The sequence below is a fragment of the Grammomys surdaster genome, unplaced genomic scaffold, assembly GCF_004785775.1.
Source record: "Grammomys surdaster isolate TR1022 unplaced genomic scaffold, NIH_TR_1.0 330, whole genome shotgun sequence".
NCBI lineage: Eukaryota > Metazoa > Chordata > Mammalia > Rodentia > Muridae > Grammomys > Grammomys surdaster.
In genome coordinates, this window is record NW_021604749.1 from 2,315,035 (window position 1) to 2,338,521 (window position 23,487).

The 23,487-nt window shown below is 40.9% G+C and overlaps 2 protein-coding genes and 1 non-coding gene across 5 annotated transcripts in view; all 3 read left to right on the plus strand.

Annotated features, from left to right (window-relative positions):
- The window catches only part of Pik3c2a (phosphatidylinositol-4-phosphate 3-kinase catalytic subunit type 2 alpha), a 98,173-nt gene extending 88,041 nt beyond the window's left edge, over positions 1–10,132 (plus strand). For 2 of the 3 annotated variants that reach the window (XM_028778212.1, XM_028778213.1), the window contains 7 exons: positions 641–848; positions 2,733–2,857; positions 4,265–4,382; positions 4,473–4,545; positions 5,103–5,212; positions 5,297–5,422; positions 7,155–8,455. In XM_028778212.1, coding sequence (XP_028634045.1) covers positions 641–848; positions 2,733–2,857; positions 4,265–4,382; positions 4,473–4,545; positions 5,103–5,212; positions 5,297–5,422; positions 7,155–7,337 — 943 coding nt within the window. In that variant the 3' untranslated portion in view covers positions 7,338–8,455. Of the gene's footprint in view, positions 1–640; positions 849–2,732; positions 2,858–4,264; positions 4,383–4,472; positions 4,546–5,102; positions 5,213–5,296; positions 5,423–7,154 lie in introns of all 3 variants that reach the window. The other variant, XM_028778211.1, reaches the window with a different exon arrangement.
- A 2,584-nt stretch (positions 10,133–12,716) lies between these two features.
- Rps13 (ribosomal protein S13) lies at positions 12,717–15,285 on the plus strand. The gene is made up of 6 exons (XM_028778227.1): positions 12,717–12,817; positions 12,955–13,003; positions 13,129–13,207; positions 13,815–13,984; positions 14,394–14,494; positions 15,208–15,285. The coding sequence occupies exons 1-6, from the start codon at positions 12,795–12,797 to the stop codon at positions 15,239–15,241; spliced, it is 456 nt and encodes a 151-aa protein (XP_028634060.1). The 5' UTR covers positions 12,717–12,794; the 3' UTR covers positions 15,242–15,285.
- On the plus strand, positions 13,622–13,708 carry LOC114630161. The gene has a single exon (XR_003712779.1). It is a non-coding gene; the product is annotated as a small nucleolar RNA SNORD14 (small nucleolar RNA).
- Positions 15,286–23,487: the final 8,202 nt, after the last annotated feature.

A 23,487-nucleotide genomic window follows, 5' to 3' on the forward strand; every position in this document is an offset into this window, starting at 1 on the left:
TTTGGTGACCTAAATATAAACTCCTGCCTTCCTTACAAAGTGTTTCTGCAAACACCACCATTTCAAAACTTCCTTTCCTAATTAAGTATGATCATGATTATCTGAGGGAATCTTGCCAGCAAATTCTCCCATGCTGCTTGATAGATTTTTTTTATGTAAATTAGTAACCATCTTTTTAGTAATATATTAATCATCTTCTAGTTCTATAGCTCTTTGGTCTTGGACTCTATATGGCTCAAGAAATCCAAATATTATTTCTTTATGTTGGAGTGAGATGCATTTTAACAGATTTTCTTTGGCCCAAAGAAAAAGAGAGTCCTTGGCAGAGAAAAAAATCTACTTAATACTTTACTTTTTAAGAACATTTTTATTATTTCCTTTGTGTGCGGTGTATGCTGCCTGCTTTACAAGCAGGCAGAAGACAATAATGATAAAGAGTTGGTTCTCTCTTTCTACGTTGTGAGTCTTGGAGATTAGACTTAGATCATCAGGCTTGGTGGCAAATACCCTAACCTGCTGTGTCATCCCCAGAGCCTGTTCTTAGCATTTTAAAAGGAAGTGGTTTTCATCTTTTATTATCTTAAGTTTAGCATATGTTCCATGAAAACTTACTATTAACAAGTTTCTGATTATTTTGTAGGCTGATTGAGTCAAGTTTGGGAAGCATTGCCACAAAGTTTAATTTCTTCATTCATAACCTTGCTCAGCTACGTTTTTCTGGCCTTCCCTCTAATGATGAGCCCATCCTTTCATTCTCACCAAAAACATACTCCTTTAGACAAGACGGCCGGATCAAAGAAGTCTCTGTTTTCACATATCATAAGAAATACAACCCAGATAAACATTACGTAAGTTTGTTCAGTATGTAGATGATCATGTATAAGGTTTCTGTTGTCCTTTATTTTTCACTGACTGCTTGAAGTTCTAAACATTGGTTTTCTTTGTGCTTATTGTGTCCATGAATGGTCCAAAAATAAGTAAATGTACTTAAACATTATGATTTTGAATTTTTTTGTATTGTTAAGTTTACTTAAAAATCACAAGGGCCAAAATACATTCTTTTGGTGTCAAAGTATCATTTTCTTGTTCCTTCCATCTTTTCTTGTTTCAACGGTAAATCTAGCTTGCTATAATAAATTTAACAGTACAATTCAAAAAGTCTTAAGCTCCCAACTGGGCTTTGTTATGCACACCTTAATCCCAGTACTTAGGAGACAAAAGGCAAGCACTTGTCTGTGCTTGAGGCTAGCCTGGTCTACATCCCTAGTTCCAGGACAGCCAAGGCTGCTTAGAGAGAGCTTGTCAAACCAACCAATCGAACAAAAATGTCTGAAGCTCTCATTCTAACTTCTAATACAGTGTCTTACCATTTTTTTTTTTTTATCAAAGCCAAGGCTTTGATTACATATTATGGTTACATAGCATTCATTAAATATACACATAAAGCTTGTTTTTTGTTTTTCTGTGACTGAGTCTTACTATGTATCATGGAACTCTGCATAGACCAGGCTAGCCTTAAACTCAGAGAGAGTCACATGTCTGACTCCCAAATGCTGGGATTAAAGGCTGGTACCAGCTTGCCTTGCCAAACCTTATTTTGAAACAAATACAGGATTTGTATTGCTTTTTCCCACACTCTTTGAGGCTATTATTATTTACCCTTGTGCAGGTTTTTTCCCCTTTTTATTTCATTCAGTCAATCCTAGTTTTTCAGGAATGGTAGCCGTAAGCTATACCACTGAGCTGCACCTCTCTCCTTCGTGCTAATATTTTGTTAGATAATGTTTCTATAGATAGGATTTGTTTTGTTTTGTATTGATGTGTGATGAGTAGTTTTTAGAAAGTCATTTCACTTTTAACCATTCTATTGTGGTTATATTGCCATTGATTTTATAATGGCCTTGGTAAGTATACTGAGTTTTTGCACGCGTATGCCTCTCATTTTCTATGGATGTGCCTGACTCATCTTACAGCAGTATTCAAAGTATTGTAACTTATAGTAGTTGAAATATCCAGTAAAATGTTCCCTTAACTCCTACCCCATAATTTTTTTTACCTTTTTTTCTATTTACTTTCTTTCTTTCTTTTTTTTTTTTTTTTGGTTTGTTTGTGTTTGTTTGTTTGTTTGTTTGTTTTGAGACAGGGTTTCTCTGTGTAGCCCTGGCTGTCCTGGAACTCACTCTGTAGACCAGGCTGGCCTCAAACTCAGAAATCTGCCTGCCTCTGCCTCCCAAGTGCTGGGACTAAAGGTGTGCGCCACCACTGCTCGGCTCTATTTACTTTCTTATTTCTTAAATCCTAAATATTTTTTTTTGTTGGAAATGCACTAAGTATATAATTTTGAGAGGTACATTATATTTAAACATGAAAACAAGTGTTGACTTTCAAATGTTATTTGAATCTTCCAGTAGCTAAGTTCAGTCTCAGAATGCAGTAGTGTGTACTGTAAATACAATGAACTATATTCACTATGTCTTAATAGTGACATATATTACCAAGGTTAAAAGCACATGTACAACGGAGCAGTGGTGGCACACACCTTTAATCCCAGCACTTGGGAGGCAGAGGCAGGCAGATTTCTGAGTTCGAGGACAGCCAGGGCTATACAGAGAAACCCTGTCTTGAACTCTCCCCCCCACCCCCCCAAAAAAGTCACATGCACTATAAATTTTTATATCAGGAAAAAAAATTTCATTATAATGTAATGTGCCTATCATGTGATTTCTTTTCAGATTTACGTGGTTCGAATTCTGAGAGAAGGGCATCTTGAACCATCATTTGTATTCCGGACATTTGATGAGTTTCAGGAACTTCACAATAAGCTCAGTATTATTTTTCCACTTTGGAAATTACCTGGGTATGTTCCTATCCTTGCAAAAATTCATACTTATTTTCATATGTAGGAATAATTTATTTTTACATGTAGGTGAAAAACTGGTTAGCATTTAGTTCCAATTAAAATAATATGTATCTTATATAGAACTGAAGGTAGATAAAGAGCTAGAATTTTATGTTGAGTGAGCATGTGACTAAAACCTAAAGTTAGGCCTGGTAACGCATGTACACAGAAAGCAGGGGCAAGAGGACACTAAAGTTTTTTTTGTTTTTGTTTTTTGTTGTTGTTGTTTTAAATTGTGTATGTGTCTGGTCTGTGTGTGTTTGCCATGTTCGTGCCTGCAGAGGCATTGGATCCCCTGGAGCTGTAGTTATAGTAGCCATTGTGAGCTGACCAGTGTGGGAGCTGGACACTGAACTCAGGTTCTCTTCAAGAGCAGTACATGTTCTTCACTGCTGAGCCATCTTTCTTGACCCTAGTGCTTAGCTTTTTATCTGACTCCTTTTGTAAAACCTTAGATATACTGTACCTTAATGACCAGTAGTTTTCCTTTGCCACATTCTTCTTATACAAGATTTCAAAAACAAGGATCAAAATGGGTATCAAAGTATGTTATTGCTGTGTGTGGATCTCTATGAGTTCAAGGACAGCCAGGGATATACAGTGAGAACTTGTCTCAAAAGATATATAAAGTTTGGCTTACGTGGTAGTGGTTCCACATACCTTTAACCCCAGGACTCGGGAGGCAGAGAAGCAGACTGATCTCTGTAAGTTTGAGGCCAGCTTTGGTCTAGGGAGAGAGTTCCAGGAGAAGCCCTGTCTTGAAAAACAATACATGCATGCATGCATACATACATACATATGTTACTGTCTACACTCATTTTTCAGAGTTGAGATGGTTTTGGCACCTGATTTAGGGCCTGTGTCATTGTTTGTTTATCTTCTTTTATGATTATTGAGTAGCTAGATTGTTTTAGAAATAAGATTGGGTAAAATATTTGTGAATGATTAAAGCTGAGACCAAATAACAGGAAATTAATAACAAAAACAGGAAACTAGTAACACATCTTTCTCCTTCCCCAACTCTCTTCCCCAGGGGTTGTTGAGATAGGGTCTCATATAGCCAAGGTTTGCCTGAAACTTACTATATAGCTGAGACTATCCTCTATCTCCTAATCTACCTGTCTCTACCTCCCAAGTGGTCCTGGGATTACAGACATGTGCCACCATGCCCAGCTAACACATGCATCATGATGCGAGACTTATATAAGGAAAATGAGTATTTAAAAGTAGCTTATCCCCAGTCCTTTGAATGATACAGGCAAAACCATAACAAAGTATATTTCTAAGTAAGAGCTGTTCGTGAGTCTACAAATGCTTTCTGATGAAATCATTTAAATCCTGTTTGTTTTTGTTTTTCTTTTGTAGCTTTCCTAATAGGATGGTTCTTGGAAGAACACACATAAAAGATGTAGCAGCCAAGAGGAAAATTGAGTTAAACAGTTATTTGCAGAGTTTGATGAATGCATCAACAGATGTAGCAGAGGTGACCTTCCAATCTAAAGTAAATATAACATCGTCTACTTTGTGTTATGTAATAGTTAACTAATGGGCCTTTTTTTCTCTTCAATCTTAGTGTGATCTTGTTTGTACTTTTTTCCACCCCTTACTTCGTGATGAGAAAGCTGAAGGAATAGCCAAGTCTGCAGGTGAGCTTTTCCCTCCTGATTGACGATTCATGAGTTTTATGATGGGATGGAGATCGATGTGTGTAAGTGCAATGTGTGTGGAGGCCGGAAATCTGCTTTGGGTGACAGTCTTCAGTGTCTACCTTGGATTTTCTTTCTTTTTTTTTTTTAAAGATTTTATGTGCATGAGTATTTTGCCTAAATGTATATATGTATATCATATACATGCCTGCAGAGGTCAGAAGAAGGGATTGCATCTCCGGGAACTAGAATTATGGGTGATTGTAAGCCATTATGGGAGTGCTAGGAATAGTGCTGGTTTTCTGTAAGAGCAACAAACTCTCTGCCTCTGTCTGTCTGTCTCCTTCCCTCTTTTTCCAGGGAAGTCTTTCTAAGCCAGTCTATTAGCATTCCTAATAATCACATGCAATTACCAAAAAAAGTACAAATTAGTGGCATATGAGATTTACTTTTCCTATCTGCTTCCTCTCTCCCTGCCCTTATGCAACAGTTCTTTTGCTGAAGTGTGAGCCATTTCAGGCACATTGAGATAAAGAGGAAAGTATTTCTGCTTTCAGGTGCAGGTCCCTTCAGCCCTACTGTAGGCCAAATAGGAGGAGCAGTGAAGTTATCTGTTTCTTACCGAAATGGCACCCTCTTCATCATGGTGATGCACATCAAAGATCTTGTGAGTGATGACAAGTGATGACTATAGAGTAAATTTGTACCTCGGTAGGAAGCACTACTGTTAAGAGACTGCTTGTCTTTATAGGTGACTGAAGATGGGGCTGACCCAAATCCATATGTCAAAACATACCTGCTTCCAGATACCCACAAAACATCAAAACGTAAAACCAAAATTTCACGTAAAACTAGGAACCCAACATTCAATGAAATGGTAAGCTAAGCTTCATTTCTAAGAACTTCTAAGAGTAGTTGTTTTGAGATTCTTTTATTTCTGTAAGGTTTACTTATTTTGATGTGTATTTAGTGTTTTGCTTCCTTGTATGTAAGTGCAGTGGATGTGTGCGTGGAACCCACAGAGGCCAGAAGAGGGTGCTGGTTTCTCTGGAATTAGAGTTAGAGGCGGATTAGAATTGAACCCAGGTCCACCTGAAGAGCAGCCTGTGCTTTTAACTGCTGAGCTGTCTCTGGCCCTTCCTTAAATGTGTTTCTCTTAGCTCTTCTAAAAAAAAAAAATGTGTGAACTGAGTATAACCTTTACTGAGATACTCGTGGCCAACCAGCAGATCAGTAATTAAACAAGTTAAAACCTGCTAGAATTCCCCCATCTTGCTCACTTAACTATTTTTTAGGTAGACATATTATTTATGTACCTTAGCATTTTATCCACACAAAAGAGTGTCTGGTCAGAGATCTTAAGACAACTTGGACTTTTGTCAAGCTTATAGCCAAGCATGAGACTAAAGAAATGGTTCAGCACTTACAAGCACTTATTCTTTCAGAGGACCAGAGTTCAGTCCCCAGCATCTACATCAAGGGACTTAATACTGTCTTTGACTCCAGTTCTAGGGGATCTGACACCATCTTCTGGCATCCATCTTCTGGCTTCCTCAGGCACTTACAGATGTTTGAATGACGTATACATGAATTTTTTTTAAAAATTTAATAAAATTTGAAGAGAAAAAAGCCAGATGGGGTGGTAAATTCCTGTACTCGTAGCTCTTTAGAGGGTTGAAGCGGGAAGATTATAATGTGAAATGAAGGTCAGCCTGGACTCTCTATATAGAAGACCCCTGTCTGTGTCTCTCTCCCCCACCCCTCTCTATCCTCCTCCTCTCTCTCACTCACAAACACCTACCTATAGAAGAGCATTCACTCTTTAAATGTACATGTAGTGTTTACCAAAGAACACTTGGTGTTACTCTTGTAAAATAGCAGTGGGGTTTTTAGTGGATTTTCCACTAGATAATTCACTAGTTAATGTTACACTGTCAAGACAGTGAACTGTAAGCAAGTGTCTGTGTGGTTATTTTAGTCAGATAATAAGACAGACTATATTAAAGAAATGTTTCTCAGAACTTACTGTGAAGCTCTGTGGAAAAGGGAAAAAATTGAGTGTTGTGATGAAGATTTGAAGTAGCAGTAGCTTCGAGCACTGCAGATCTGCTGCAAACTGTACTTTCACTGGGTTTGTATCTCCTTGTGACTAAGAAGTTCACTTCCTGCTATATAGCATTTAAAGAACAAAAGAAAACAATGAAATTTTAATGTTTTTTGCAAAATAATTTAAACTTATGTTATCCAACTTGCTTTCCTTTCATCCTCTTTTTTTCTCCAACGATTAGGTCACCTTAAGGTAATCATCAGGTAATCTCTTTCCCTTCCCCATCACTTCCATCTGACAGAAACCATGTCTGAAAGTTTGGGGATCTGTTTTGTTTTTTGGCTATGATTGGCCGTGCTTTATTCAGTCTCTGCATTAAACACTGACAGGACTGATAGTTCAATCCAAGACTCCAGAAGTTAAAAACATGTTTCTGATGCACTGAGAAAAGCCCTGCTGCTGTAGTTAGGGCCATTCATTGGGTCACTCTTTGACTGATGTCTTATATTTTGTTGAAAAGATTCCAAGAAACCAAACCTTATCCTTTTTTTCCCCCTTCTAGCTTGTATATAGTGGATACAGCAAAGAAACTCTGAGGCAGAGAGAACTTCAACTGAGTGTACTCAGTGCAGAATCTCTGCGGGAAAATTTCTTCTTGGGTGGAGTAACCCTGCCACTGAAAGATTTCAACTTGAGCAAAGAGACAGTTAAGTGGTATCAGCTGACTGCAGCAACATACCTATAAACCGCCAACTTCTGAGCTTTGGAAACAAGGAGTAATAAATGTATGCACATGTGTGTATATACATACTTGGGAACTTTGTATAATTTCATACTTGGGCAGAAATTATAAACTTAACATGTTGGACCAACTGTCAGTCACATAACTTAACTTTTATATAGTTTGGGAAGCCATTGCTATTTCAAAGTCATTTTGTTGAATGCTACCAATCCCAAGCTTAATACATACTAAGTCCTGAAAAAGATTTTGACATAATACTATGTCATTTCGGCCACCTTGTACTCTTTCTACACAGACACAGCAAATTGTTTGTTATGCACCTCACAGCCTTTACCACTGTGTATGTTCACAGACACCAAAGGAAAGATGCAGCTGCTACTCAACAGGCTGAAAAGCAAAGCACAAATAGAGGTCAGAATGCTAAGAACTAGGAAAATACCATTTTTATTCATTGTAAAGCCTTTTCAGAGTAAGTGCCAGTCACTGAAGTTGTAAATAATGGTGCCTTACTTAACTCCATGCTTCACTGGCACTTCATTTCTGATTAAAGAGCAAGTAGTTTTCATTCATTTTCACCTTACTGAGGACAAAATGTCATGTACATTTACTAATGGTTTCCCTACAAAAAATACTATTTTCTCTACTTCTGATTGTGAGTTTGTTATTTTCACTATTAAGCTATTTGACTTAGTGTTTATTGCCCAGTAACTGAATGAGATTCATTGATATAGTTGTATTCTAAATTCTATCATTCCATTATAACTTGTAAGGATGTGAATTGAAATTTGAGTTTCACTTCCATGTATTTATACTTTACTCCCTCATTAAACAAATGGAAGTTGTTTGGTAAGATGCCCAGGCAAGATAAGGGGCTAGGGTCCTGACTGAATTTTAATTTAGACATTTATGGAAGGTGTTGTGTAAACTGTCCTGTATGTAAACATTGTACATTCACATGAAAAAATTATTTTCTGTAATACAATGAAATTGACAATTTCAAGAGGGAAGTTTGAAGTTACTATGGAGTAGCCATTAAAAATAAGGTTCATTTTTGCCTGGCAGTGGTGGCACACGCCTTTAATCCCAGCACTTGGGAGGCAGAGGCAGGTGGATTTCTGAGTTCGAGGCCAGCCTGGTCTACAGAGTGAGTTCCAGGACAGCCAGGGCTACACAGAGAAACCCTGTCTCAAAAAAACCAAAAATAAATAAATAAGGTTCATTTTTATTTCCTATTTCAGATATAATTTTGTTTAGTTTTGGTAAACATGTATATATAATACATTTCTTGGTTAGAAGTTCAAATATTTTTAGAATGGTAATAGAGATGTAGCAAATTTGGTAGTTAAGAGAAAACTGAAACTACTTAATGAAGAGTACCAAGAGAGGACAATCTGATTCAGTTTGCCCGAATAAAATTTTTATGAAGTGTACAAAGTGATTAACAGAAATGATGATGCTTACAGAGTTAAATTAAGAGTTAAGGGTGTTATCATTGGAATACATTTTTAATAAATCAAAACTTGAAATATTTGGTGCCTAACACTATGGTCCATTTGTAGGGAAACCTATATATGAGTATGGTATGTGAATGTTTTTATATTAAAGTGTGTTGTCTACTTGATAATTAAAATGAAGATCAAAGCATCATTGTTTGCTTTTCCCACAATTAACATTTCCTTAAATTGTTTTGCAGATGTAAGTAGCACTAGAATTTTTTTTTCTTTTGAGAGAGACCTAATTCCATTCCATGAGTCACCTAGCTATTTAAAAAAAAAAATGCTGTTTGTAAAAGGTGATTATTGACTGAACTTGTGGACCTTTTTGTGATCCATTACGGTGTATCTTAGCAGAAACAGAACTAGAAAATGTAATGTCACTTTTCAGTGACAAGAAATCTGATTAATATCTAAAAGTATATATTATCATTAATACTGTACAGTTAACAAGAATTCAGAAGGTAATATTATCTCTTAATTTAACTCAATTTGTGCCTTCTTTGGTTATTAGAATACATATATTTTAATATAAGTTATTTCTTTGTAAAATGCTAATCTTCAGCCCATACCAAAAAAACAGTTTTAGGGAGGAGAAAGTAGCCTCTTTGCACTACAACTGCAGCCAGTTATAATCAGCTGGCTTTCTAAAAGTTTTTTAACAGTTACCTTAAAATAAATCTGAAAAACAAAACTCTAAACAGGCCAAGACACTAATTTTTATGTATATCATATTTATAACTACCTTCATCAAGTAAAAATAATTTTGCTACATACAAGTCCTGTGCCAGAATTCTTTGTTCTTGCCAGTGCTCTAGGATCTGAAGATGATGGTTTATCCCAAGAACCTGTTTTCTCTGAGGAATCCAATGAGAATTGGCACCAGTGCTTTTTATTACTGTGTTAATGTGAGTCATTAAAGCATGTGTATCTTTTTTACTTTTTTTTTTCAAATTAAAGTTGTATATAAAGTTCAAAATCTTGCCTTAAATTGTTTAATTCTTTCTAAGACTCGTGAATTGTAACATTTAAAAAATTCACTTTTGATAACTCAGATTTTTAAAAAACACTGAAGCCCTGCTATTATGATACAATGTACTTATATGCTGTTCACTAGCAATGCAAATATGGATGTGATTACTAGTGTCACCTGTAAGAGCAAAATGCTTTAATTATATCAGCCTAATGAGTTAAGATGTATAATATTTGTATTAATACTTGGAATATATTCAATGAATTGAATGTGACTTCATAACTATACTACAATTATATTAAAATATTTCTGAAATAAAAACTCAGCTGTCATTTTCTTCTTGATTCAATATTTTGGTTCCAGACTTTAATAATATAGTTATTGCATCTTACCTAGGAGTTTGTAAAGCTTAGTAATCCTAAATTTGAATGTGATTCTTTGAAGGTCTTGATGTTGTCTGCTACAGCCTGTCACTTCCTGAGATGTGAATTCATTGCTATGGCTCCTGGACTGTGAACATTCACTTACCGAGTTCTAGCATGCTTCACAGAACTGAAGAGTGACAATTACACCATACTTTATTCTGGATTATGAGCACAGACTGGCTCTCTAACCTAATAATGCCAAAAAAAAAAAAAAAACCCCAAAAAACAGTATAAAGACCCTAAAAGGAAAATTAAAGCCAAATCCTCATGCTGCCCACCATCCTTTGGCTCCCAAACATCTTCAGAGATGGCTTCTGTAAGCTTATCCTTTGAGATAACTGAACCCTTGCCTGAGTCCCAAGCTGTTTGGGGATACTAAAGTTCAAACTATTGCAGGTAGGAGGCTAGAGAGATGGCTCAGTGGCTACAGTGACTTTCTGTTGTTGTAGAGGACTAGAGTTGGGTTCCCAGTACAAAGGTACAAGTGCGCCTGGGCAGTGGTGGCGCACTTGGGAGGCAGAGGCAGGCAGATTTCTGAGTTCGAGGCCAGCCTGGTCTACAGAGTGAGTTCCAGGACAGCCAGAACTACACAGAGAAACCCTGTCTCGGGGAGGGAAAAAAACAAAACAAAACAAAAACAAAGGTACAAGTGCTTATGACTCTAGCTCTTGGGGGCCCAATATTGTCTTGGTCTCTGTGGGAACTGCACTCAGCTTGCACAGCCATATATAAAGTAATAAAAAAAAAGTGGGGGTGGATGGCTGGAGAGATGGCTGAGGTGTTAAGAGCACTTACTAATCTTGCAGAGAACTTGGTTTCAGTTTCAAGCACCTATGTAGCGACTAAGAATTTTCTCTAACTCTAGTTCCAAAGTATCTGATACCCTCTACTGGCCTCCATGAGCACTGCAGGTACTGTGATGCAAAGATTACTAGTTTGACACACACACACACACAAGCTCATACACATTTTTAAAAGTATATATATATTTTTCCAGATAGACAACATGTTACTATGTATAGGATCAGTAATGTGCCTGGGATGGATAGAAAAAAGGACAGAGTGGTAGGACATGAGGCCAGGGACTTGGGTTTTATTTCAAATACATAGAGAAAGTATAAGAGAGCCCCTGAGATGTCTCGGTAGCCAAAAGTGCATGCTGTTTGCTGACAGCCCTAGTTTGATATTCAAAGCCAGGTAAAGGTGAAAGGGCTCTACAAGATTATCCTCTTACCCCATACTCACATATTAAGTCTTTAAAAAAAAATTATATCTGACCACTAGGTGGACAATGGATTGAAAACAGTGGGACGGACACCACTTAAGCGCCTGAGAGATGATGGATAGGATTGGGGTGCCCGTGGAAACAATGAAGTATTTGCATGATAGATTTCTGTGGTGCGATGTGTTGGGAGTGACTCGTGGAAATGAGAAAGAATAAGGAACCTTGAATTTGTATTCGGGCAAATGTGTTAAAGTGAAATGAAAGATTCTCACTTAGGGATTGCAAATTGAAGCCAAGCTTGATGTACTGGGCTAAAAGTATGAATCTGGTTAATTAATCAAATACAACTGCCAGGAAAAAAAAATACAAATCTGGTTCAAGTTCCCAATGTTTTGGAAAACGTTATTCAACTAGTGATGGGTTAAAAGAACGCAGCTGGGCATGATGGCTCAAGCCTTTCATCATCTCAGCTTTTGGGTTTTCTTTTTTTGAGGCAGAGGCAGAAACACATCTGTGTGTTTGAGGCTAGTAGCGAGTTCCTGGACAACCGGAGCCACATTAAGATATCCTATCTCAAAACACAACAAAAAAGAAATATGGATCAGTGTTTCAGTACTGTTTTAAACCTTGTCACTTGTCAACATCTGAGTTTCTTCTTTCTTGGGTCCATGCTTTTGTTGTTCTCCGTTGCATTTATAAAAACTGTTCTATTCACCCATTCTTGGAACGCAATGTAGTGAACCTGCACTAGGTCATCCTTAAAAGATCAACTCCTCATCTTCTCGAAACTTCTTTCACTAGTTCCCAACTCTTCTCCGTAGGGGGCCTGCGGTTCCGCGCTACGCCCTGTGTAGAAAAGGCGCGCAGGCAGGGAAGGACAGATCGGGGCGGGGCTCGGAAACCGAGAATTAAGGATCTAGACTGAAACGTTGGCTGCACAGAGGCACCGCGCTCATCCTGCAGCGCACGAGTTGGGGGAGAAGAGGGAGGCCTGACGAATCACCCGAACCTGCAGCCTAAATTATCCAAATCCTTCAGCCAAGGTCTCGAACCCGCCAAAGGTTCCCTCAAACGCGACGTCCGAATAGATGTTAAGCCTGCCCACTCTAGTTAAGAATAACAGCTGGGATAATGTCCCTGGGCGTAGCGGCTCAACTAAAGAATGGGGGCGTGACGACTCGCCGCAATGCCTGCTGGGATGCGTAGTCGCGCGTGCTCCGGTGGCCACACTGCGTAGCCCCGCCCCGCGTGAGAGGAAGTGCTGCTTGACGTCACTTCCTTTGCGGCTGACTTCCTGCGCCGTTTCCTACCTCGTTCTCTCTTTGCTGCCAGACCTCCGCCATCATGGGTCGCATGCACGCTCCCGGGTGAGCCCGCGGCGCCAACCTAGGTTGCGGGACTGGGGCGCGGGGCTGGGAGAGGAGGGTGCAGACTGCGGGTCAAGGGACAGTGGGGCTGCTTGGGGCGCGGGCCGCCGCTTTACTGCCTATGCTTATGTTCTCAGGAAGGGCCTGTCCCAGTCGGCGCTGCCCTACCGCCGTAGCGTCCCCACGGTGAGTAGAGGCTGAGGGTTGGAGGGCGGCGTGGGAAGCTATCTGCGCGTGAGGATGGGGCCCGAGGTGTGGAAGGTTGCCGCCGTGCTTTGTCATCCTAAGGCCCATTTCTGTTCCATCTACAGTGGCTGAAGTTGACGTCTGACGACGTGAAGGAACAGATTTACAAATTGGCCAAGAAAGGCCTGACTCCCTCCCAAATAGGTGAGTGTCGTTGGAATCTCTTCCTTCTGCTCTCGTGTGATCTGGGAAAAACAAATGTGTCTAATCCATGTGTTAAGAGTTTCATCCTGCTTCCACAGCTGAGCAAGGACCGTCTGGAATTGAGTCACATCTAACTGCTGTGACTTTGTACAAATGGGAAATAACTTGTTTCTGTTAACATGGTTCTGGAGCCTATGATAACTGCTTATAGGAAGAAATACCCTCGTTAGGCCATAAAGTACGATAGAAATATGCAGAAAAAAATCACTTGAAATGAACTCAGCTGATCTGAAGTAATTTGAGGTTTAAAAGTAACAACATTCAGTTTTAAAGGTACCAATAAGTGCTCTTAGTTAACACTAAGTATAAAGGTAGAGATCATTGGTTCCTTTGGTCAGATCTGTTCTGGCAGGCTCACTGTGATGATGATGTTCCAACATTCGCAGTTTCCACCAGAAGGACTTTCCATGTTGGGTAGACCTTCCTTGGATGTCTGAGTGAGCTGGAAATTTGGAGAGTTTTGCTGTTGGGGATTTATCACATGCTCAAGGTTTTGTGTGTGCGCGCGCCCATGTGTCTGTGTTGAAAATTAGGTTTCTCTTTTCAGGTGTGATCCTGAGGGACTCACATGGTGTGGCGCAGGTCCGCTTTGTGACAGGAAATAAAATCTTGAGAATCCTTAAGTCCAAAGGCCTTGCCCCTGATCTCCCTGAGGATCTCTACCATTTGATTAAGAAAGCAGTTGCTGTCCGAAAGCACCTTGAGAGGAACAGAAAGGTAAGCAAGACAGCACACCTGGTATTGTGTAGACACTTGTACTGGTCTTCCGAGGGCAAAATGTATTTGAGTTGGGTTCTCTCAGGTGATTCTGGGTACTGACTAGTCGTCCACATGGTAGTTTCCTTGAAATAGGTGGTTTGGTTTTTAGCTCCCCTGGACATCTAGTTGGTCTCAGATGCTGGGGTTCTTTTGTAGGTTTGTGACCATGGTACTTATTCTAGGAGCTTAGATTGCTTCTGTGGGTTTGGTGATGCATGCCCTTAATCTCTTGAGTTTGAAGTCAGCCTGGTCTTATAAGACAGCCAAGGCTATATGTAATAAGAAAATGCCTTAAGAACTTAACCTAACCATAGAAGGTATTTAGTTACTTTACTTGGTGGTTTTCTTAGATCTCTTTTATTTTTAGGATAAGGATGCTAAGTTCCGCCTGATTCTGATAGAGAGCAGAATTCACCGGCTGGCTCGATACTACAAGACTAAGCGGGTGCTCCCGCCCAATTGGAAATAGTAAGTATATAGGATTTTTGTGTGTGTTGGCAAATCGGCTAGATAGTAAATAATGGGTGGTGGTCGGCATTTTGCCTTTCTCGGTCCTGTGGTTAAGTGCCATTTTGGTTCATCTCTGTCATAGTAGTGGGAAAGCTTGCTTGGGTGATATATAATCAAAGGACAGTGCTCAATCAAAATGTTATATAGAGGCAAGCAGGTCTCTGAGCTTGAGGCTCGCCTGGTCTACATAGTAACTTCCAGGACAGCCAGAGCTATATGTAGTGAGATCTGGATTGGCTGGTTCGTTGGTTGATTGGTTGGTTGGTTTATGGTGTTAGGGGTTTTGTTGTGGGGGGGGGGAGTGGTTTGGGTTTTTATGTTCTTTTTTTTTTTTTTCTAAAAGAAGAGAGTCATGTTGGCAGACTCTGGTTAAGCCATGAATGAACCTCCCAAACCCCCTTTTGTTTCGTGAACTGCTCACTATGATGATTGTACAAACATTGACAGTTTATGCCATATAGCTATTTCCTTGTTTTGGCCAGTTATATTTGGCCTTAGATGTCTGGCTGAGAATTGCCATTCATCCTCATGTTTAAACCGATGGACTTCTGGGTTCTCGCTCAGTTTGGTACATTGTATGTAGTTGGGTATTGTAGCTGGTTAGGGATAGCAAAGAGTTGAGTGGGTCCTGAAGTCCCATACTAATCCCAGTTTCTCTCTTTTTTTCCCAGTGAGTCGTCCACAGCCTCCGCTCTAGTGGCATAAATGCTGTTGTATACACAAGCAATAAAATCACTTTGAGTAAATTATTTTTTGTGGTTCTTTCTCTGTCAGTGCTGCATGTGTTGATGGGGAAGTGTTTTGGCAGAAAGCTAGCATCTGTTTAGTTGGTGGTTTCTCTGGCCACTTAAACTACAAATCCAGCTGGTGTAAAGGCTGGTGGGTTGTTGCTATCAACATGTAGGAGAACTGTAAGACTCGAGGATGAGTGCTGTGTTTAAGTGTGTGAGATGTTAATGAGCATGACACACACTGGTGACTGAGAGCTGATTCCATCTCTAGGGGTTCTTGGGGAAAACAAAGGTATACATTCTGGTTTGGGGAATGAATTTATTAAACTGTATGTGGCTGCATCACGGGCAGTACTTTTAGAGAGTAGAAGGGGGAGTTGAGTCCCTTTGAGCTAGATTATGAGTTGCCTTGTGGGTGCTGGGAACTGAAGTGCTGACTGCCGAGACATCTCTCCTCAGCTCTTAGTGTAAAAAACATATTTACAGGCTGGTTGGTAGGCCAACAAAATTCAACGTGCCATGTCGTCAGTGTGGACAACAGGATGGATCAAACTCCACTTTCAGTAAGCCCTTAAGAGATTGTATTTAGGTGGTCTCTGTCAAGTTGGGTGGTAACCACAGTAGACAGAAATAGTCTCAGGGCAAGAGCTGGGGCAGTAGAAGTTTATAGCATGCTAGCCCTGGACTTGGGAAGCAGGCTGACTGAGTTCAAAGCCAGTCATGGCTATACAGTGTGACCATTTCTCAAACCCATTATTAATGCATTTCCCAGTACTGTTTGCTTTACCTGCACATTGACTGTATTGTTTGAGTCAAGGTCTCAGCTCTTGTGTTAGCTGGCCTAGAACTCCATATTAGCAGGCTGGCCTTAAGTTTAAAGATTTGCTTTTCTACTTTTGGAGTTCTGGCATTAAAGGAATGTGCCTCTCCCAGCTAAGTACATTTTTACTTTAAAAATCATTTCATATTCTTGGTAACATCTCTGACACATGGAAACCGCATGTATACAATTATTTGTCCAAATGTGTTCTTGTGAGGATCTAAAATTTCCATGTTTTTTTCATCTGTCTTCCTTTTGAAAAAAAGTGACCTGTTTCTGCTATGTGTCTTAGAGCTTAAAATGATCTGTTTTTATAGTTCCAGGTTCATGAAGAAAACTATTTCCAAGGTTTATATCTATGGCATGTTGTGCTTTATTGAACTATTCACTGGCTTTTTGTAAGTTTGTAACCTTTTGTCTTAACACAAATATACATGCTCTTGAGTGTAAGTATATGCATACCACAATGTGTTTATGGTGGGCAGCTAGCTTTAGGGAATCCTCACCTGCCTTAGTTTTGAGGCAGGATTTCTTAATTCTTGCCCCTGCACTGAGTAATCATGCCTTCAAGCTGGGTGATTATGCTTTCTCTGCTTTCCATCCGAACACAGGATTGCTGATGTCACTGTAACATTTGTAGTCATAAATCAGGAGGCAGAGGCAGACCTGATCTATATAATGAGATCCAAGCCAGCCAAGGATACATAACAAGACCCTTTCTCAAAAAAAGTAAGTCAAACAAGGGGCTGGCCGATGCCTCCAAAGCGGTCATTTGCAGGAAGGAGTTTATTTCCTAGTAACCCTGTCAGGCAGTTCACAACCACCTGCCCGGGGATTGGATACCCTCTGCTAGGCTCTCTGGGCACACACACACAAACATGCAATCTTTTTTGTTTTGTTTTTTCGAGACAGGGTTTCTCTGTGTAGTCCTGGCTGTCCTGGAACTTACTCTGTATTCCAGGCTGGCCTCGAACTCAGAAATCTGCCTGCCTCTGCCTCCCAAGTGCTGGGACTAGAGGCCCCCCCCCCGCCCCCCCTTTTTTTTTTTTTTTTTTTTTTTTTTTTCCTTTAAAAAAATAACTGCCAGGGCTGGATAGATGGCTCAAGTGGTTAAGAGCACTGACTGCTCTTCCAGAGATCCTGAGTTCACTTCCCAGCAACCACATGGTGGCTCACAACCATCTGATCTGTAATGGGATCTGATGCCCTCTTCTGGTGTGTCTGAAGAGAGCAACAATGTACTCACATTAAAAAAAAAAAATCTTAAAAAAAACAAAACAAAACCTGCCCTTGACTTTCTCAGGGAGGATCTGGGGAGACTCCCTGAGGGCTGGAAGATGAGAGCCGACTCCTGTGAGTGGTTCTGATTCTCCCCTAAAACAGTGTCAAAAATGGAAACCTACAACCTCCCAGTTAGTAACTCAGAAGCTAACTCTAAAGTGCTTAACCGCTGCACAGCATAAGACAGTGTTTCAGACAAGCTCTCTGTGTAGCACTGGCCGGCCTGAACTCTATAGTGGAAATGGCTAAGACTAGGGAACTGTCCTTTTCTGGCTCTCTGTTATTGACAAGAGAACTGAAAAAGGTCTAGGTTAGAAATAAGTTTCTGTTTAAGTGCTGATGTTCCTAACTTACGAGAAGAGATTGGTGTTGGTGTGGAGTCCGCTGTCATTGTGATTCTAGCTTCTAACCTGCTCAGGTCGCCTCCTCCGCTGTCATTGTGATTCTAGCTTCTAACCTGCTCAGGTCGCCTCCTCTGCGTTTAGGACGCTGATTGCCCAGCAGTGTGCCAGCAGTGCGCCAGCAGTGCGCGAGCTACAGTAGAACCTAGCTTTTCTTTTTCATTTGGTCTGCAGGATGCTGTACTGTTTCAGCCCACAGCGCCGCTGCTGTAGGAACTGTTGGATTAATCCTTTAATAGGCTCACCCATCCCCATTTTCAATTCTCTTTACAGAGCTTATTTGCACGTTAGACTTTCTGCTCCTAATTTTCTTACCTTTTTACTATCCACTAACCATCTTTTTCCCTTGAATGTTTCAATGTTATTTTTTAATCTTGATAATTTTCTGTTTTACTTCCTTTTAAGTGCCAAATCTTAGGGGTATGCTGTCAACCAGAACTAAGAGATCCACCTGCTCCTGCCTTCCAAATGCTGGATTAAAGGCGTGAGCCATCACCGCCCTGTCGGGTTTTCAAAATTTTCTTTAAATTCAACAATTAATTGCACGGCCTCCGACATTCTCTTTCTGTATTATTTATTTGTTTGCTTTATGCATGTGAGTACACTCTGTCTTCAGACACACTGGAGTTTGAGGCCAGCCTGGTCTACAGACTGAGTTCCAGGACAACATGGGCTGTCTTCCCCGTGCCCTCCCCCCCTAAGAAAAATTTGTACCCATTTTAATTTTGAAATTAGATTTGTAGGTTTTTTGTAGTTGTGTGCGTATATATGCATACCAAGGTGGTTGTGGAGAAGCTAGAAGACAACTTGCAGGAGTTGATTTTTTTCTATCATGTGAGTCACAGGAGGTGAACACAGGTTGTTATGCTTAGTGGCACGTGCCTTTACCTGCTAACCCATCTCAGCCCACCCCATTTTTTAAAATATGATGTTTTTATTTTCATTTTGTGTGTATGAGTATTTTGTTTGCATATATGTCTGTGCACCACATGTGTGCAGTTCCCACAAGTTACAGACAGTTGCCATCCTCAGTCTGAGAGGTGGGAATTAAATCCCAGCCCACTGAAAGAACAGCCAGTGCTCTGAGCCATCTCTACCCCCATTTTAAAGACAGTAGAATTGCCAAGTGCAGTAGTGCATGTCTGTGTCCCAGGACACAGAGAGGAGGAGTTAAAGTATCTGGTACACACCTTTATCTCAGCACTGACAAGGCACAGGCAAGTGTTGGAGGCCAGTCTGGTCTATGTAGTTGCAGACAATAAAAGTCTCTCTCAAAACAAGAATTATAAATATAATTGCTATATTTTCCTAGACAAATCAACATAAAGATTAACTTTAGTAAAGTCCTAATGTATGATGATACCCATTCAAAGAGTCAAAATTTAAAATTCCTCAAATCAACCCAGCTACTTTGGGCACAGGATTAGAAGTTCTAAGCCAGCCTGGGCAACAAAGCAAGAGACCATCTTAAGAAGAAAAAAATTAAGCAAAAAAAAAAGAAAGAGAAAAATCTATCAAGTGACTCTAGCTGCCACCCTACCTACTTCATTTTTTTCCCCCTTTGGTTTTTCAAGACAGGGTTTCTCTGTAGCCCTGGCTGTCCTGGAACTCACTCTGTAGACCAGGCTGGCCTCGAACTCAGAAATCTACCTACCTCTGCCTCCCAAGTGCTGGGATTAAAGGCGTGCGCCACCACTGCCCGGCTCACTTCATTTTTTTGTTGTTTTTTGAAACAGGGTCTCTGTATTCCAGCCTGGCCTTGAACTATGTAGTAGAGAATAAAGATCTCTTGCCTGCGTCTTCCAAGCACTGGGAATGCAGATGAATGCCTTGGTACCCAGCTAGGTCCTTTGGTCTGGGAAGGTAGGGTACTGGGGATGGGGGTCCATGGCCTGTGCACAGTGTGCCCATGTTCTACTGCAGGGCACCTCTGTCCCCACTGTTCTACACTGTCAAGTACAAATTAGAACTTGCTTTAGTTAGAAATGGGGGTGGTGCAGGGCAGTGGTGGTGCACACCTTTAATCCCAGCACTTGGGAGGCAGAGGCAGGTGGATTTCTCAGTTCGAGGCTAGCCTGGTCTACAGAGTGAGTTCCAGGACATCAGGACTATACAGAGAAACTTGTCTCGGAAAAAAAAACCTTAAAAAAAAAAAAGAAGAAGCTGGGCGGTGGTGGTGCACGCCTTTAATCCCAACACTTGGGAGGCAGAGGCAGGCGGATTTCTGAGTTCCGAGGCCAGCCTGGTCTACAGAAGTGTGCTCCAGGAAAGCCAGGGATACACAGATAAACCCCCTCTCAAAAAAACCAAAAAAAAAAAAAAAAAAAAAGAAATGGGAGTGGTTTTCTCAGCTCCATGCTGGTGCTGTTTCTGCCACTGCAACCTTACCTCAGTCACATTGATTCTTACGCCATATGTGTTGCCGTGGCTACAAACCAAATGAAATGTTTAGCTGAATTCCCAGGTCAGGATAATGGTCCCTCTCTGAGGCAGAGCCATCTAGAGAGTTTGAGCTCTGGCTAACATTGCAATTATAAGCAAGGTGGCAGGTACAGGGGCTTTGTTATAGTTGTCTCCATAGTTTTTTTGTTTGTTTGCTTTTGTTGTTGTTTGCTTGTTTTTTTGAGACAGGGTAGATTCTGAGAGTGTATAGCTCCATCTTGCTCGCACTTCCTCTCTGCTTCCTTCTTGGCAGATGTGAGAGTGGCTTCCAGCCCTGTGCCTCCCTAAAATAATGAACTCAGCCCTCTGCAACCATATGCCCAAATAAATTCTTCCTTCTATAAATTGCTTTGATCATGGCATTTTATCACAGCAATAGGAAAGTAACTAAAACACCTTTCACACACCTACGTGCCTTTAGCAGTGAGTATTCTTCAAGGAAGACTGATTGGACAGAGCCCAAATTATCCCCCCCCCTTTATCTCTCACTTACTTGCTTCAGGTTCTGAGTTCCAGTCAGTGGAGAAGCACATAAATGTCTCAGAGGAGCTGCCATCTTAAGAGTCCTAACCGAACAAATAATAGGTTCACAGACACAAACGGTGTTTTAATGTAAGCCATAAAGCCTGTTCTAACCAAAGGACTGCTGTTCTATATCAACCTCCTCAGGAGCACTCTCCAACTGGCCTCATGGTTAGGAATTCACGGATGACAACTATTTCACTTGTTAAATCCCATTCCACTAGCGCCTTACAAGAAGCCTGCACTAGCTGAGCAGTGGTGGCGCACGCCTTTAATCACAGCACTTGAGAGGCTGAGGCTGGCTTAGATTTCTGAGTTCTAGGCCAGCCTGGTCTACAGAGTGAGTTCCAGGACAGCCAGGGCTACACAGAGAGACCCTGTCTCACAAAACCAAAAAGAAGAAGGAGGAGGAGGAGGAGGAGGAGGAGGAGGAGGAGGAGGAGGAGGAGAAGAAGAAGAAGAAGAAGAAGAAGAAGAAGAAGAAGAAGAAACAGCAGCAGCCTGCACTGTAGAGATTACTAAGCTTCTGTCTGCCTCCATTTCCATTCCTTCCCTTCTCGTCTTTCAAGTCGGGCTCTCTTGTAGCTTCTAATTCATGATACAGCTAAAGATAACTCTGAAATTTTCATTCTCCTATCTCTACTTCCCCATACTGGATTAGAGCCCAAGACAAACCCTCAAAGAGGCAACCTGGCAAGCAACAGGTTTGAGATACCTTGGGAGCCCAGCAGAGGGCAGCAGGGGCCTGGCTCAAGCCTCATTTCAGACTCTCCAGTGACTGACTCTGGATAGTCTCCTGGAGGAGAAATTAGATTCTGTACTCAAGAAGGGAAGTAGAAAGTACCTTGTGGCCTTGGGAGAAGATGGCCTTCGTAAAGCTGGAGAAACAAGGATTCATGTGTGGAAATATGTGGGGATGGAGATAGGGTAGTAGGCCAGGGACTATCTGTTTTGTGTATGCAGCTAGGAGTGCCTGACACCCGCCATACTTAGTAAAATTCAGAAATGGCGGTGCTGCCAGAGGAAGGAGTGAGGACAGGAGTTGGGTGGAGGTGCTTGACTGGAGGACAGAAGACAAAGTTTTACTGACTGAACACTTACTAATGCCACGTGTTAATAAGGTATTTTATTTTATTTTATTTTATTTTATTTTATTTTATTTTATTTTATTTTATTTTATTTTATTTTGATTTTTCGAGACAGGGTTTCTCTGTATAGCCCGGGCTGTTCTGGAACTCACTCTGTAAACCAGGCTGGCCTCGAACTCAGAAATCCGCCTGCCTCTGCCTCCCAAGTGCTGGGATTAAAGGCGTGTGCCACCACTGCCCGGTGATAATAAGGTATTTTAATTCACATTTTTGTTATTTTTTAACTATATGCTATGTCTAAATATTTTAAATGTTCTTATGCTTTGAGAATTTCATGCAGTTTTAAAAATTGTGATTATCTTTATTTTAAGTGTATGCAGGTTTTAACTATACGTGTGTGGTCATAAACCGCTGTAGTTCCAGTGAAGGCAAGAGGGTCAGGAATTGTCCTCTTCATTCAAAAACCATCATTCCAGGTTATCCTCAGCCACACCCTTCGTTCCAGTCCAGCCTGGGCTGGGCTAAATGAGGAAAGAGAAAGATTCATCCGTATTTTTTTTCTTTGTTTTTTTTTGAGAAAGGGCCTCACTATGTATCTCTTGCTGGCCTGGAACTCTCTTCGCAGTGGTCCTGGTGGCTGGCCTAGAATTCACAGAACTCTGCCTGCTTATCCCTCCTGAATGCTGGGATTAAAGGCCACCATGCCTGGCTCTTGCATGTTCACTTAGAAGCATATGCATGTACCTTGCTGGGGCATCTGATGCCTGCTGCTTCTCGAATCTTTAGCAGCATTGTCCAAACTGTGATCTGTGGCCACAACTTCAACTGTTACCTTTATTGTTAAAAAGGCGGAATCTCAGGCCTCATACTGGTTCCCAAATGCAAAGAAAGGGAATCTGCATTTTAACTAACTGTTCCAGGAACCCATTAAAAATATGAGACATTGGTGTAGTATGTTAGTTACTGTCTTGCTTCGTCTTGAGGCCTGGGTAACCATGAACTTACTCCATAGCTCATATTGCTTTGACTTACTCCATAGCTCCCTCAGCCTTCCAAGTGCTGGGATTGCAGATATTAGCTCCCACATGCAGACTGTAAGAGTTTATTATATATTCTGTACTGTTTGTCAGACAAATTCACAGTTCAGGGTCTCTCTCTGCATAGCATCAAATTTGAGGTCTCCCAAGTACATGCTGGGATTATGGGATTATGGGCATATGCCTCCATTCCTGGAGGCAGGGTGTCACTGTGCAGTCTAGGCTGGCCTGGCTTGCTATGCAAACCAGGCTGGCACAGACCTGTTAGCCCCTGCCTCCTGAATGGATTAAAGGCATGTGTCATACCATGCCCAGTCTTTTAAAATATGTATTATTATTGAATGTGCATGAGTGTTTGCCTAGATATGTATACCACTTAGTGTGCATTGAGGCCAAAAGAGGATGTTAGATCTTCTAGGACTGGAGCTACAGACAGTTATTAACTGCCATGTGGATGCTAGGAACTGAACCCAGGTCCTCTACAAGAGCCAGTGCTCTTAACTGCAGAGCCACCTCCAGCCAGGCTTTTAAATACAAGATTTATTTTATTTCTGTGGGTGTATGAATATGACTCTGTGTGTGTGTGTGTGTGTGTGTGTGTGTGTGTGTGTGTGTGTGTGTGTGTGTGT

Excerpts from the sequence above, each read along its gene's own strand:
- Rps13 (XM_028778227.1), top strand. The coding sequence starts at position 12,795 with ATGGGTCGCATGCACGCTCCCGG. Across the intron at positions 12,818-12,954 it reads GGTCGCATGCACGCTCCCGG|GAAGGGCCTGTCCCAGTCGG; the intron begins GTGAGCCCGCGG and ends TTATGTTCTCAG. Across the intron at positions 14,495-15,207 it reads CTCCCGCCCAATTGGAAATA|TGAGTCGTCCACAGCCTCCG; the intron begins GTAAGTATATAG and ends TTTTTTTCCCAG.